General features: G+C 42.2%; 1 protein-coding gene across 1 annotated transcript in view; it reads right to left on the bottom strand.

Moving 5' to 3' along the window:
- The window catches only part of PDCD1LG2 (programmed cell death 1 ligand 2), a 93,384-nt gene that overhangs the window by 10,195 nt on the left and 68,693 nt on the right, over positions 1–14,496 (bottom strand). The window contains exon 2 of the mRNA XM_006863841.1: positions 7,299–7,604. Within this exon, the coding sequence (XP_006863903.1) occupies positions 7,299–7,604 (306 nt within the window). The remainder of the gene's footprint in view (positions 1–7,298; positions 7,605–14,496) is intronic.

Raw genomic sequence — 14,496 nt, 5'->3', positions numbered from 1 at the left:
TCTTAATGACTTTTTGCTTTCTTCATGTATGATGTTCTTGATATCATCCCACAATTCTTCTGGTCTTCGGTCTTTAGTGTTTAATGTATCAAATCTGTTTTTTAGATGATCCCTAAATTCAAGTGGGGTATATTCAAGGTCCTATTTTGGCTCTTGTGGTCTTGTTTTCATTTTCTTCAGCTTCAGTTTGCATTTGCATATGAGTAATTGGTGGTCTGTTCCACAGTCTGACCCTGGCCTTGTTTTCACTGTCTCTTGTTTTCCATTGTCTCTTTCTGCAGATGTAGTCAAGTTGATTTCTATATATTCCATCTGGTGAGGTCCATGTGTATACTCGTCTGTTATACTGTCTAAAGAAGGTGTTTGAAATGAACAAATCATTGATTTTGCAGAATTCTAGCATGCATTCTCCAGCATCATTTCTATCACCAAGGCCATATTTTCCAACTACTGATCCTTCCTTGTTACTCCCAACCTTTGCATTCCAATCACCAGTAATGATCAATACATCTTGATTGCATATTTGATCGATTTCAGATTGAAGAAGTTGGTAGAGTTCTTCTGTTTCATCCTCACTGACTTTAGTGGTTGGTGCGTAAATTTGAATAGTAGTGGTATTAACTGGGCTCCCTTGTAGGCGCATGGATATGATCCTATCACAGACAGTGTTGTACCTCATGACTGATCTCGATATGGTCTTTTTAACAATGAATGCAACATCATTCCTCTTCAATTGTCATTCCCTGCATTGTAAACCATGTGGTCATCAGATTCAAAATGGCCAATACCAGTCCATTTTAGCTCAATAATGCCTAAGATATCGACATTTATGTGTTTCCATTTTATTTTTGACAACTTCCAATTTTCCCAGATTAACACTTCGTATATTCCCTGTTCTGATTTTCAATGGATATTTACAGCTGTTTCTCTTCAATTTCAGTTGTGCCCCATCAGCAAATGAAGGTCCTGCGGGCTTTTCTCCCACAGGTTTACTCCATTCACGTCATCACAGTCAACTCTACTTTGAGGAGGCAGCTCTTCCCCAGTCACATTTTGAGCACCTTCCAACCTGAAGAGCTCATTTTCTGGCACTAGATTGACAGTGTTTCTCTGCTGTTCATTAGGTTTTCAGTGACTAAATATTCTGAAGTAGTTCATTACTCCTTCTTCCTAGTCTGTCCTCATCTGGAAGCTCATCTGAAACCTGTCCACCCTGGGTGACCCTGCTGGTATTTAAAATACCAGTAGCATAGCTTTCAGAATCACAGCAACTCACAAGCCACCACAGTACAACCAACTGACAGATAAGTGGTGGAGATCTCCATTAGAGATATGCAAATCAAAACAACAATGAAATATCATCTCACACTAGCAATAACAGCAAAGTTCAGAAATGCAGAGGATAATAAATGCTGGCGAGGATGTGGAGAGACTGGGACCCTCCCACATTGCTGGTGGGATTGCAAAATGGTCCAACCACTCTGGAAAACAGTATGGCACTTCCTCAAAAAGCTGGAAATAGAAATACCATATGATCCAGCAATTCCTCTACTTGGTATATAGTCACAAGAAATACATGATTATATATGCACACCAATGTTCATAGCAGCACTATACACAATAGCAAAAAGAAGTAACCATCCTAAGTGCCCATCAACTGAAGAATGGATAAACAAACCTTGGTATATACACACAATGGAATATTATGCTACCTTGAAGAATAATGAGGAACCTGCAAGCCACCATATGACATGAATGAACCTTGAGGACATTATGCTGAGTGAAATTAGTCAGTCACAAAAGGACAAATATTGTATAAGACCATTAGTGTCAAAGCTTAAGTAAAGATACACATACTAAAATGAACAAACAAACAAACCAAAAACATTGATCATTATTGGTGATTGGAATGTGAAGCTTGGAAACAAAAAGGAAGGATCGGTAGGTGGAAAATATGGCCTTGGTGATAAAATTGACGCAGGAATTCACCTTATACAATTTTGCAAAACCAATGACTTATTCATTGCAATTATCTTTTTAAAAACAGAATAAAAGGTGATTATACACATGGACCTAACCAGATAGAATACACAGGAATCAAACTGACTACATCTGTGGGATTACATGGTGGAAAAGCTCAGTATTATCAGACAAAACAAAGCTAAGGACAGATTGTGGAACAGGCCATTAATTGCTGATATGTAAGTTCACACTGAAACTGAATTAAAAATGAAAACAAGTCCAAGAGAGCCAAAATAAGACCTTGGACATATCCCACTTGTACTTAGAGATCGTCTTAAGAACATATTTGAAGCATTAGACGTTAATGACTGAAGACCAGAAGAGCTGTGGGATGACATCAAGAACATCATACAGGAAGAAACTAAAAGATCATTAAAAAGAAAGAAAAGACCAAAATGAACACCAGGAGAGACTATGAAACTTGTTCTCCAGCATAGAGATGCTAAAGCAAATGGAAGAAATAAGGAAGTAAAAGTGTTGAAGAGAAAATTTCAGCGGGCAATTCGAGTAGACAAAGTCAAGTACTGTAATGAAATGCTCAAAGACCTAGAGTTAGAAAATAGAGACGGTGCCCTCAGAATTTCTCAGACTGAAAGAACTGAAATAAAACTTCAAGCCTCGACTTGCAATATGGAAGGACTCCCTGAGAAAAAATATTGAATGATGCAGGAAGCATCAAAAGAAGAGGGACGTTATACACAGTCACTGGACCAAAATAATGGTTGATATTCAACTCTTTCAAGAGGTAGCATAAGATCAAGAACCAATGGTAATGAAGGAAGAAGTTCAAGCTTCACTGAAAGCATTGGCAAAAAACAAGGTTCCAGGAACTCATGGAATAAAAATGGAAATCCATCAACAAACTGATGCAGCAGAGGAGGCACTCCCTCATCTTTGCCAAGAAATTTGGAAGAAATCCACCTGGCCAACTGATTGCAAGAGATCCATGTTTGTGCCCATTCCAAAGAGAGGTGACCCAATGGAATGTGGATATCATCAAACAATATCATTACTATCACATGCAAGTTACATTTTGCTACAGATATTAAAAAAAAAAAACAAAACAGCTGCAACAGTACGTTGACAGGGAACCGCCAGAAACACAGATCAGATTCAGAGGCAGATGTGGGACTAGAGATATCACTGCTGATGTCAGATGACTCTTGACTGAAAGCAGAAAATACAAAAAAAGATGTTTACTTGTGCTTGATTGACTATGCAAAGACTTTCACCTGTGTGGTTCCCGACAATCTATAGGTATCAAAGAATGGGTATTCCAAAACACTTCATTGTGCTTACCTGGAGTCTACACATAGGCCAGGAAGCAGTCATTCGAACATAACAATGGGACACTTGAGTGGTTTAAAATAGGGAAAGGTGTGCACCAGGGTTGTATCACTTTACTATACTTATTCAATCTGTATGTTGAGCAAATAATCTGAGAAGCTGGATTCTATGAAGAAGAATGTGGTATCAGGATTGGATGAAGACTCATGAACAACCTGCAATTCGCAGGTTGCTTACTGGAAGCAAAGACGATTTAAAATACTTACTGATGAAGATCAAAGACTACAGACTTCGGTATGGCTTGCGCCTGAATATAAAGAAAACAAAAATCCTCACAACTGGACAAATAAACAACATCATGATAAATGGAGAAAAGATTGAAGTTGTCACAAACTTAATTTTGCTTGGATTCACCATCAACTCTCACAGAATCACCAGGCAAGATATCACATAAGATTTGCCTAATGCAAATCTGCTGTACAAGAACTCTTTAAAGTGTTCTAGAGCAAAGATACCAGTTTTTTATGGTGTGACTTTTCAGTAGCCTTATATGAATGTGAAAGTTGGACAATGAATAAAGAAGACCTTACAAGAATTGATGCGTTTAAATTATGGTGTTGGAGAAGAATATTGAAAATACCATGGACAGCTAGAAGAACATGCCGTGTTGGAAGAAGTCCCACCAGAATGCTCCATAGAATCCACTTTATCTCTCAAAGTTCAGACATGTTATCAGGAGAGACCAGTTACTGGAGAAGGACATTATGTTGGGTAAGGGGAAAGGTCAGTGAAAAAGAGGAAGACTCCACAATGAGATGGATTGGCACAGTGGAAACAGTAATGGGCTCAAAGCATAGCAGGAATTGTGAGGATGGCACAGGACCGGGGAGTCTGTTGTTCTGTTGGGTCGCTATGAGCCAAACCAACTCATGGGCACCTAATGCCAACAGCAATACAGACCAGTGAGCCAGCAATATTCTGCTTAGACTTTGAGGTTTTAGACCCTGGGGCAGTGCACTGTATTTAATATAGCTGCTGAGAGCAGGTTTTTTATGAAGTGAGAAAAAGCAGTAAAAAGAGGAAGTGCCTATGGGGAGCCCCCAAAGTCTCCCTTGGCAGAACGTTCTCAGACACCTCAGTTTTTAGAAACAGTGTTTTTGGAAGACATGGATCTGGGAACTTATTTCCCAAAACTATTTGCTCCCATGTTTGGTGGTGGGAGGGGAGGGGTGTAGACTGTACCATGTGACACTGTCAGACACCCCAAAGTCTGTTTATAAAATTTTCTTTTTGCAGTTTCTGCAGAAACATTATAATTTTTTATATTAAAAAAATATCCCTGTAGTTAGTTATAGGACTCCTGGTGTGGCACTGTGGTTTAATGCTCTGGACTGCAAGGTCGGTTTGAACTGCAAGGTCGGTGGTTCAAGTTCACCAGTTATTCCTTGGAAACCCTATACAAGATCACTATGAGTTGGAAGCTACTCAAGGACACTTAACAACAACAACAGTTAGTTGTAATGACAAAATCATTGTTTTGCAAACTCAGATTGTAGGTATCAATATTAATTTACAAGGCTAACACTCTATACTAATTTATTTTTGAACCTTCTAATGTGCTCTGGTCAGAGCTGTCATTATAACCCAATTACAATGATGTTTGGAATCAGGTGGTTTCATTGGAATGCATGTGTTACAGGCATGTGCTATTGTTTTTCTTGCTACTGGTGTTTTTGTAGTTGCTGATTTTGGCTAATGTTCTAATGCTTTAGTTACATAGCTGAAGTAAATACTATGTGTGAACTTACATCAAATAACTGTTCTGAGAATGAAGTCGTAATTAAAGGAAAAGAAGGAAAAAACCAAAGTTTTCGCTCAGTTATTAGTAATGTTGCAACTAATAATGTTCTGGTTACAAATTGGGCTGCTAATCTGAAGGTCAGCAGATTGAAACTACCAGCCATTCTGTGGGAGAAATTTGAGTCTTTCTGCTACTGTAAAGATTTACAGCCTTGGAAACCCTATACAGGGTCGCTATGAGTCAGAACCAAGTACACGGCATATCACCCCCCCCCCATTCATATAAGCTAAGTAATTTATAACTATTTTTGTCACCTATTATTCTATGATTAAAACTAACAATACATATTGCACAGGATTCTGTGTGGTCATGTAGGGGAGGCACCATTAGTTACTTGCCACCAATCCTAGTGACTCTGCTGTGCCCATGCACCCTTAGGAAGTCTTTGTGACCCCCAAGCCCCCAGTTTGAAGGTCATTACAATAAAGAAAAGGCCTGAACGACCCCTGTCTTTAGGTGAAAAAGGAGTCCGAGTCCCATCCAAGAAGGGAGAGGACAGTCCCCAGCCGGAAAGAAAGGAGAGTGGCTGGTCCAAATTGATCATCTTTGCCGTTCAAATCGGGACCAGCAAATTTGGGGGGTGGTGGTTTAAGGGTGCAGATACTGAGTACATTAGAGGACCATGAGAATGCATGGTCCTCCCTCCCCACGTTAACTGAGCTCAGACTATCCTCCCAGTTGATGCCTAGAAAGAGTTGTTGTTCAGTGCTGTTGAGTCACTTCCAACTCATACCAACCCCATATGGAGTTTCCAAGGAGTTGCTGCTGGGTTTGTACTGCCAACCTTAAGGTTAGCAGTCTAGTGCTTATCCTACAGCAAGTGCCATCCAGGATTCTTAGAAAGGGCCATTGTTGCTGTTCTTAGTACCATCAAGTTGGTTCCGACTGAAAGCACAGGATTTTCAAGAAGCGGCTGGTGGGTTTGAACCACTAACACTGTGGTTAGCAGCCAGCGCTGACCCTCTAGCAAGTGCCACAGCAGGACTCCTAGAAAGGATTAGGATTAGATGTATGCCTTCCTGGTGATTCCCTGGTGGTTGAGGTGTAACCAAACCACTTCCCACTAACCACCAGTTCTTGATCTCTTGTTACAATCTTTACAACAATGTTTTGCAGCAGGTACTACCACCAGTGCTGCTTTACAGGTAAGGCCAACAGGAGATTTATGGAAGCTGAATAACCCACCCGTGGTCCCATGGGAAAGCAATGTTCACCTCATGGTGTTTCATCCTTTGTATCAAATCACAGTCACGGCTTTGCTGCCAAGATCAATGTTCTTCAGAGACATATGGTTGGGGAGGGGGCAGAGAAATACTGACATAATGAACTGGGAACAGTCAACAGAACCTGGGAAATGCAAGGCAGTGAGCTGAGTGAAATGCGGAACAGCTGGTAGTTTCAAACTGAGGTTCGCAGCCCGATTCATAACTACTACGCTACCAGAGCTCCTTATGGATGGAAAATCATGGTTTGGAAAAGTTTGAACTAGAGCAATTTTTTCCGAAAGGGTAGCTTAATCATCAAGTCAGGCTATTCCTTAGGAAAAATGAATTAGGTGAAGTTTAGCTTTGGTACTGTCTCCCCTTCTCAGGAACTTATTTGTTCCCCCTGGAAATCCCTATGGCTGCTTAAGGAGCCCTGGTAATGTTGTTGGTTAGGCAGTGGGCTGGTTAACCACAAGGTTGGCAGTTCAAACTCACAAGCCACTCCGCTGTCTGTTCCCATAAAGATTTACACTCTGGGAAACCCTATCCAGAGTTGCTATGAGTTGGACTAAATCCAATGGCAGTGAGTTTAGGTTTTTGAATTTCTGACTGCTTGGCTGCTAACTGAAAGGTTAGAGGTTCAAGTCCAGCAGAGGTACCTTGGAAGAAGGCCTGGTGGTGTACCTCTGGAGCACAGTTGTACTTGGACATGTGGGGTCACCATGAGTTGGAACTGACTTGATGATAACTGGTACTGGTGCCTCTACTTACCCTCACCTTGGATGCTTTCTACTCACAAGGCAAAATTGTTGTCTTGGAGGTGGCTCTCTCTTTATCGTCATCCTCCCAGATTTTGCCTTAGTGGGTTTCCCAGCTCTAGTGGGTTTCTGTCCCTGGCAGCTTATGTGGGTCCCATGACTCACCTTTGACTTTCAGAGTCAGGTACTTATAGTCCCAGGCGTTCCCATAGATGATCAAGCAGCGGTACTGGCCTGCATCGCTCACGTGGGCTCTGGGGAAGTGAAACAAGGCCTTCCCCAGGGACAGCTGCTTCTCCAGCAAAGTCACTCTCTTATTGGATATGGATGTGCCATTCTCTTTCTTTTCCAAACTGGCTGTTAATGCCTCAAGTTGAACAGGACCTCCAGTGTCAAAATCACACTCCAGGGTCACGTTGCTGCCATGGTCTACCACGTACAGTTCCTTGGGGACAGTTACGGTGAAAAGAGCTGGAAAAAAATGAGATGTTCTGCAAATGTTTGCCTTCATACCTCAGCTCTGTCCAGACCCATCCATCCTCATCTTCTAAGAGACCCCTGCCATTCTCTGGGCTTCCTCTTGGACTGTTTTTCCTCCTTTGCCCCCAGCAAGTCTGGGCAAGAGCAGACTTCTTGAACCATTGCTCTGAAGTATTTCTTTCCTCTAAACAGCTGAGCACTCGCCTGCCATCTACCCCTACCTGGGCAGCCTAGCGACTGCTTCCAACCACTTCTTCCCTGAAGCGCTTCCAAATGAACCCCTCACATTAAAAGAACCATTTCTCTGTGACTTCTCTCCCCTGAAGGGCTTAGTTCATTTTACTTACATTCTAGTCAATCCATATGCATTCATTTACATCTTTCCTCATCAAATACCACACCCTATCAGCAAGGATAATAATAATAAAACTACCCTTTCTTGAGCTCTTAAAATATGTTAGACACTGCTGATACACTATATCACTTAGTCTTCCCAGGAAACCTGCAAGGTCGGAGCAATACTGTTGTCTTCTCTTTTTTTTTATAGAAAATGAAACTGAAGCACAGAGAGGTTAAGCAACTTGTCCAAGATCACACAGCCAGTACGTGAGCCACATCACATAAACCCAATGTAGAAGGTTCCTCTTGTTTATCAACAAGGGGAAAGAAAGAAGATGATGGGTATTTTGTTTGTAACTATTATGTTTCGGGCAATGTTCTGAGCCTTTCTTCCTAGTCTGGAAGCCCCACTGAAATCTGTTCAGAACCATGACAACACATGAGGTGGCAGACAGATGGTGAAATCGAACCCAGATCTCTTACATGGAAAGTGAGCATTCTACGACTGAGCCACCATGGTCTCCTCTTACTCTATTATGTAAAACCGGAAACAGGGAAGAGGAGTGAGGTCTGCAAAGAAGATTGGTTGTTGAGTCTGATGCACGCACTACGAGAACTTGATAGAAGACTTGGGGTGTAGACACTAATGAATCTGCTTAGCAGTTTGTTGACCACGCGTATGGTTTCTTGTTATGAGAGGAGGTATGCCTGTAGCTTCTGCTGGAACTCCCCACAGCACAGTGCAGAACTCCTCTTTCTTCTGCCCGAGGCTTTGACAAAAGTCCATGTCTGCCTTCTTGTCCACTCTTGCTTTCACGCTTTGTTGGTATGAGCTACACGATCTCTCAGACAGGTGATGATAGTAAACACATCTCAAAGCCAGAGGTCGGCTAATGTTCACAGGAAGAAGGGGCAGTTAGCAAAAGCATGAACCGTGTATCTGAGTAGCTCGGAATAACTAAGGTTAGCTGTTCCACAGTCTCATTTTGCCCCAATTACTGCTGCTAGGACATGCAGTATACTGCCCTGTATAAAATGAGAGGGTTAGGAAATGCAACACACTTCTGAAATCCTAAAACACGTTGTTGTTTTAAGTGCTGGCGAGTTGGTTTCTACCCATAGCGATCCTGTATAGGGTTTCCGACGAGCGGCTGGTGAGTTTGAACTGTTACCTTTGCAGTTCAAACCAACCTAGTGGTCCAGTGTTTATCTGCAGCACCACCCAGGACTCCACTAAATCATGTTTACTTGTGGTAAATTCCTAGGGACATCAGAAGACTTCACAATCAATTATGATCAAGAAGTTGTTCTCAACCTTAGCTGCTTCCTCAAGCATGACCACCATTGGAATCATCTCTTGAAGTTGTTAGTTGTCACCGAGTGGACTCTAAGTCACGGAGACCCCACAGGTAGAGTAGAGCTGTGCTCCGTAGGCTTTCAAGGCTGTGATCTGTCAGGAGCAGACTGCCAGACCTGTCCTCCAAGACACCTCTGAGTGGGTTTGAACTGCCAACCTTACAGCTAATAGTCAAGTCAAGCCGACCTCGCAGTTCAAAGTGATCCTGCAGTGCAGTGCATTAACACACAGCGCCACACCAGAACTCCATTTACATCATCTGGGAGGCTTTTAAAAAAAAAAAAAACAAAAACACCAAAAAACTAATATCCAGGTACCCTTGGATCCTTCAAATTTTAGTTGTTGGAGTGGAGTGGTTAACATCAATTTATTTTAAGTTCTTTGGGGGCTTCTAATGTGCACAGTACTGAGAAGCATTGGCTGAACAGAACAATTACACTTGCTAACAGCCCATCTTTTACTATCTTGCCATTCAAAGGTAATCCTCAGCTTTACTTGGGAGCTAGTTAGTAATGCAGAATCATAGACTCCACCCAGAACTAGTGAAATCAGAATCCACATTTTAACAAGGCTGGCTTAATTCATATGCACATTAATGTTTGAGAAGCAGATAACACTGGTCTGTATTTGGGTTGTTAGTGGAATGCAGAGTAATTGTTAACATTTATTCAATACAATGAGCTAGACACTCAAAACCCTGATACAGATATATCATCTCATTCCAGGCACCCACCAACCTGGCAAGATAGGAACTAGATCTACATTTTACAAATGAGGAAAAAAGCCGCCAAACCCATTGCCATTGAGTTTGAATCTGACTCATAGCGATCCTATGAGGGCAGAGTAGATTGAACTGCCCCTTTATAGGCCCCTTTAGAGGAACAGACTGTCACATGGTTCTCACATGGAGTGACTGGTGGGTTCCCACTGCTGACCTTTCAGTTGGCAGCTGATCACTTAACCACTGTGCACCCAGTGGTTCCTTACAGATGAGGAAACCGAGGCTTAAAGAAATGACAACTTGGCTAAGGTTGAAGTTGGATACATTGGAAAGTTGGCATTCAAATTCATCTCTCTGCCTGTAAACACTCACAGCCTTGGAAGCCCTATGGGACAGCTGTTTCTGTCAGAAGGTCGCTCTGAGTTGGAATCCACTCAATGACAGCGTCTTCAAAGCTTGTTCTCTAAATGACTCTGCAAAGGTAGACTACGCCCATGAATGAGACAGACACACTTTCTAGCTTTCTGTAGAGAGGTTCAACCTAGTATTGAAGTCCCGGAAGCTATGAGACAAAAGGAGAAAATGGAAAGTTGAGACAAAAGGAGAAAATGGAAAGTTGCCACGGCTACTGAACGGAGCAGAGGATACGAGTTTTCTCATTCAGCTAGGATCCATCGTTAATTTAAGGGGAAAAGGAATTGGCCAAAGTAGGGAGAATTTGCACTTGCTGGTCTTTGGCCAGACTGGAACCGTTGGTCCCAGAATGTGGGAGTCATTTGGAGCGTTCCTAGGGAACTGGGCACTGAATCGACAGGCAGCTCTAGCCAGGAGACAGCACCTGCTACCTCTCCAGGAAATGCAACACCCCCAAATACTTTGCATTTAGCTCCCAAGATAGCTTTCTCTTTAAGCCAATTTTATCATTATTTATTGAACAAGTAGAAGCTTAAGCTTTTTTTCAGACTTCCTATCTAATGTGTTTGAAAGATGGGGCAAGGCATACACCACACATCCGTGTTCTCCAGAAAACGTTGAAGTCCCAATTTCAAGCTAAGTTCTGCTCTCTTCTTTGAAGGAACACTCAGTACTTGTACACATTTTCTAGAAATCCTTTCTCCAGCCTAATCCTTCTGCCTCATATAGCTCAGAGGTCAGCAGAAGCAGTTTTGGAGGCTGAAGATTGATTGGCAGAGTAAGTGACCCAGAGTTCCCAACTTAGAGTAATTTCAAGTGTCACCATGGCCAACCACCTCCCTTTCATCCAGTCTTCAGCCATCTCTGGAGGATAAAGAGAGAAGGAAACATCAATAAAAGACAGGAGACTGGGATTGTTAGTGACAAGGCAAAAATGAGTCATTGTTAGGTGCCATTGAGTCGGTTCTGACCCATATAACAGAACAAAACTCCGCTCCGGTTCTGTACCACCCTCACAATTCCTGCTGTGCTTGTACCCAATGAAATGTACCATCCATCTCACTGGGGGGTCTCCCTCTTTGTCACTGTCCCTCCACTTTACCGAGCATAATATCCTTCTCCAGGCACTGGTCTCACCTGACAACATGTCTGAAGTATGAGAGATGAAGTCGGGCCATCCTGGCCTCCAAGGAGCACTCTGCGTTTCTTCCTACACAGATCTGTTGGTTCTTCAGGTAGTCCATGGTACCTTTAATATTCTTTTCCAACACCATAACTCAAATGCATCGGTTCTTCTATGGTCTTCTTTTTTATTGTCCAACTTTCACATGCACATGAGGTTGTTGCACTTTAATCCTCAAACTGATATCTCTTTTTCACTCACTCTTGACTTTTCCAAGCATTATGTCCTTCTCCAAGGACTGGTGCCTCCAGATGACATGTCCGAAGCACGTGAGACTGAGTCTCACCATCTTTGCTTCTAAGGAACATTCTAGATGTACTTCTTCCAGGACAGACTTGTTCGTTCTTCAGGTTGTCCCAATTGTCTTTGCCACCACCATATTTCAAAAGCATCATTTCTTCTTAGGCCTTCCTTATCTGTTGTCTGCCTTTTGCATGCATATGAGGCAATTAAAAATACATTGACCAGGTTCACTTTAGTCCTCAAAGTGACAGTTCACTTTTTAACACTTTAAACAGGTCTTTAAAGATACCATACTCAAGACAGTGTGATATTGATGAAAAGATATACACATAGGGACCAAATATAGATTCCTGCAAACAATAACAATTGAATTTTGACAAAGGTACAAAGGAAATTCAGTGAAGACAGGAAAATCTTTTCAACTAAGGGGGGTTACAGCAACTGGACATGCATATGCAAAAAGAAGAAAAGTGTTGGATTAAACCTCACATCTTATGCAAAAATGGACTAAAAATGGGTCAGAACCTAAATGTAAAATGTATAACTATGAAATGTTTAGTGGAAAATATAAAAGAAAATCTTGGAGACCTTGGATTAGGCAAAGACGTCTTTGATAAGGCACAAAAACTTGAATGTAACATTAATGATATCGTTCATTGATAGTTGCGTTTCATTGAGCACCTACTCCAATCAGTTGGTCGGGTAGTTTTCTTTCAAATTTCTCGGCATAGAGGTGAAAGCATCCAATGCTGCATCAGTTTGTAGAAAAATGTCATATTCTGCCAATTCCTTGAACCTTGTTTTTCACCAATGCCTTCAGTGCACCTTGAATCTCTTCCTTCAGTATCACTGGTGCTTGATCACACGTCACCTCTTGAAATGATGACCATCCACTATTTCTTTTTGATACAGTGACTCTGTGGATAACTTCCATCTCTTTCCGATGCCCAGTCCATATTTTGCCCATCTTGTTGTTTTGTTGTTAAGTGCCATTGAGTCAGTTCTGACACATAACGACCATGTTTTGTTGTTATTAAGTACTGTGGAGTGGTTCCAACTCATAGTGACCCTGCACTGGGTTTCTGAGGCTGCAAATCTTTACTGGAGCAGAAAGCCTCATTGATGGTCTGTTTCATAGTCTGCCCCAGGCCTTGTTTTCACTGATGATATTGAGCTTTGCCGCCATTTCTTCCCACAGATGTAGTCAATTTTTTAAAAAATGTTTTATTGTGAAGTATGTGATAGTTTACATGGGAGAACATCAGCTTTACATTCATCCTATCGTATATCATTTCATTGCCATGGTTACAATCCCCTCCATGCATAATCAACCAACCAAAGGGGATACCCTGCAAGGCTGACCCCTGGTCATCAGCACACAGTCCCTCTCCCTCTCTGGGTCTAAAGTCCCCAGCTGTTCCATCTCTCCATGTCATCATCTCTGCCTCCATCTCAGGCCTCACTGCTTCTCTGGATATGGTTCCGTTCTCCGCTCTTCTCCCTTGATGGTCCCAGGGACCTCCGCTCTTAGACTACAAAGTCAATCACTCCCCTCCTTTTGCTACAAAACATCTACATTTACATTTTCAACCCTCACAGTCAGTCCTGATAACATTTATTCACTATTGTATCACAATAGACCTATCCCCTTCTCCTTTCATCAGCCCTACCTAGACAGATTGGATACTACCCAGACAGATTGAGTAGTATTCTACCTTCCTCTGTACCTTCTGGATCTAGGTTCCCTCTTAAAAGCTTGTAAGTCAGTCACTTCTTGCCTTTGTAGCCCCCCTCCCCCATTTTAGGTAGCCAATGTCCAAGTTGCCCATTCCTATCTACTCTGTGTATGGAGGGGGTGGGAATTATCTTTGCTGTAAAGATTTGTTCCCTCTTTTGAGCTACTGCATCCATAGGTGTAGGCTGCGTTCATCAAACTGTATCAGATTACTCATTTTTTTCCTTTTCTTTCTTCATCTAATTGAGCTCTGATCATCCAGTCATTGAAGCCAAGTCAAGTATCTGCAAGTATGGGTGTTCTTATGCATATGCCCTCTCTTCTTATCAGCTGGATGCTTCACTCTCCACTCTAGTCCTCTGTGGCTATGTCACTGACTCTAGGCCCAAGAGTCCCCAGGTCTTGCCACACTGCTGGCCAACTGGGTCTCCACCCGGGTTCACAGGAGTCTATTGAATGTTGTAGGGCTTAGCTCACAGCTTCATTGCTGTTTTCCCCTCAATTCCCCTTATCGGTGACGAACGTGGTCACCAATCAGAGCATGTATTCCCATTGAGTCTTAGTCTTGGAAGGGGGTTTGCCCTGAGGGGACCTGACCAATTGGCTTGATGTCTCCTGGGTGAGCAACTTGCTTGTTCTTGTAGTAATCAGTCATATTGTCTTTATTATTTAGTATTTTTCCTGTTGGTCTTTCTTTCAAGAAGTATCTTCTGTTCTTCTAGCTGTTCCAGGCTGGTCTGCTTGCCCTTTCAAGTGAAAATTTCTCACCTCAGAAGATTTTGGATGGGGCTCAGGATTCCACCTATGGTCTTATGTAATGCAGAGGCTCCACAGGAAGCCTCCTTCACTGGGCACCTTGTAGCCCCATTTTAGGTATTCCAATCAGTTATA

This window comes from Chrysochloris asiatica, unplaced genomic scaffold, assembly GCF_000296735.1.
Source record: "Chrysochloris asiatica unplaced genomic scaffold, ChrAsi1.0 scaffold00056, whole genome shotgun sequence".
NCBI classification, from domain to species: Eukaryota; Metazoa; Chordata; class Mammalia; order Afrosoricida; family Chrysochloridae; genus Chrysochloris; species Chrysochloris asiatica.
Note: the sequence above shows the minus strand (reverse complement) of the source record. Positions and strands in the feature narration are given on the sequence as shown.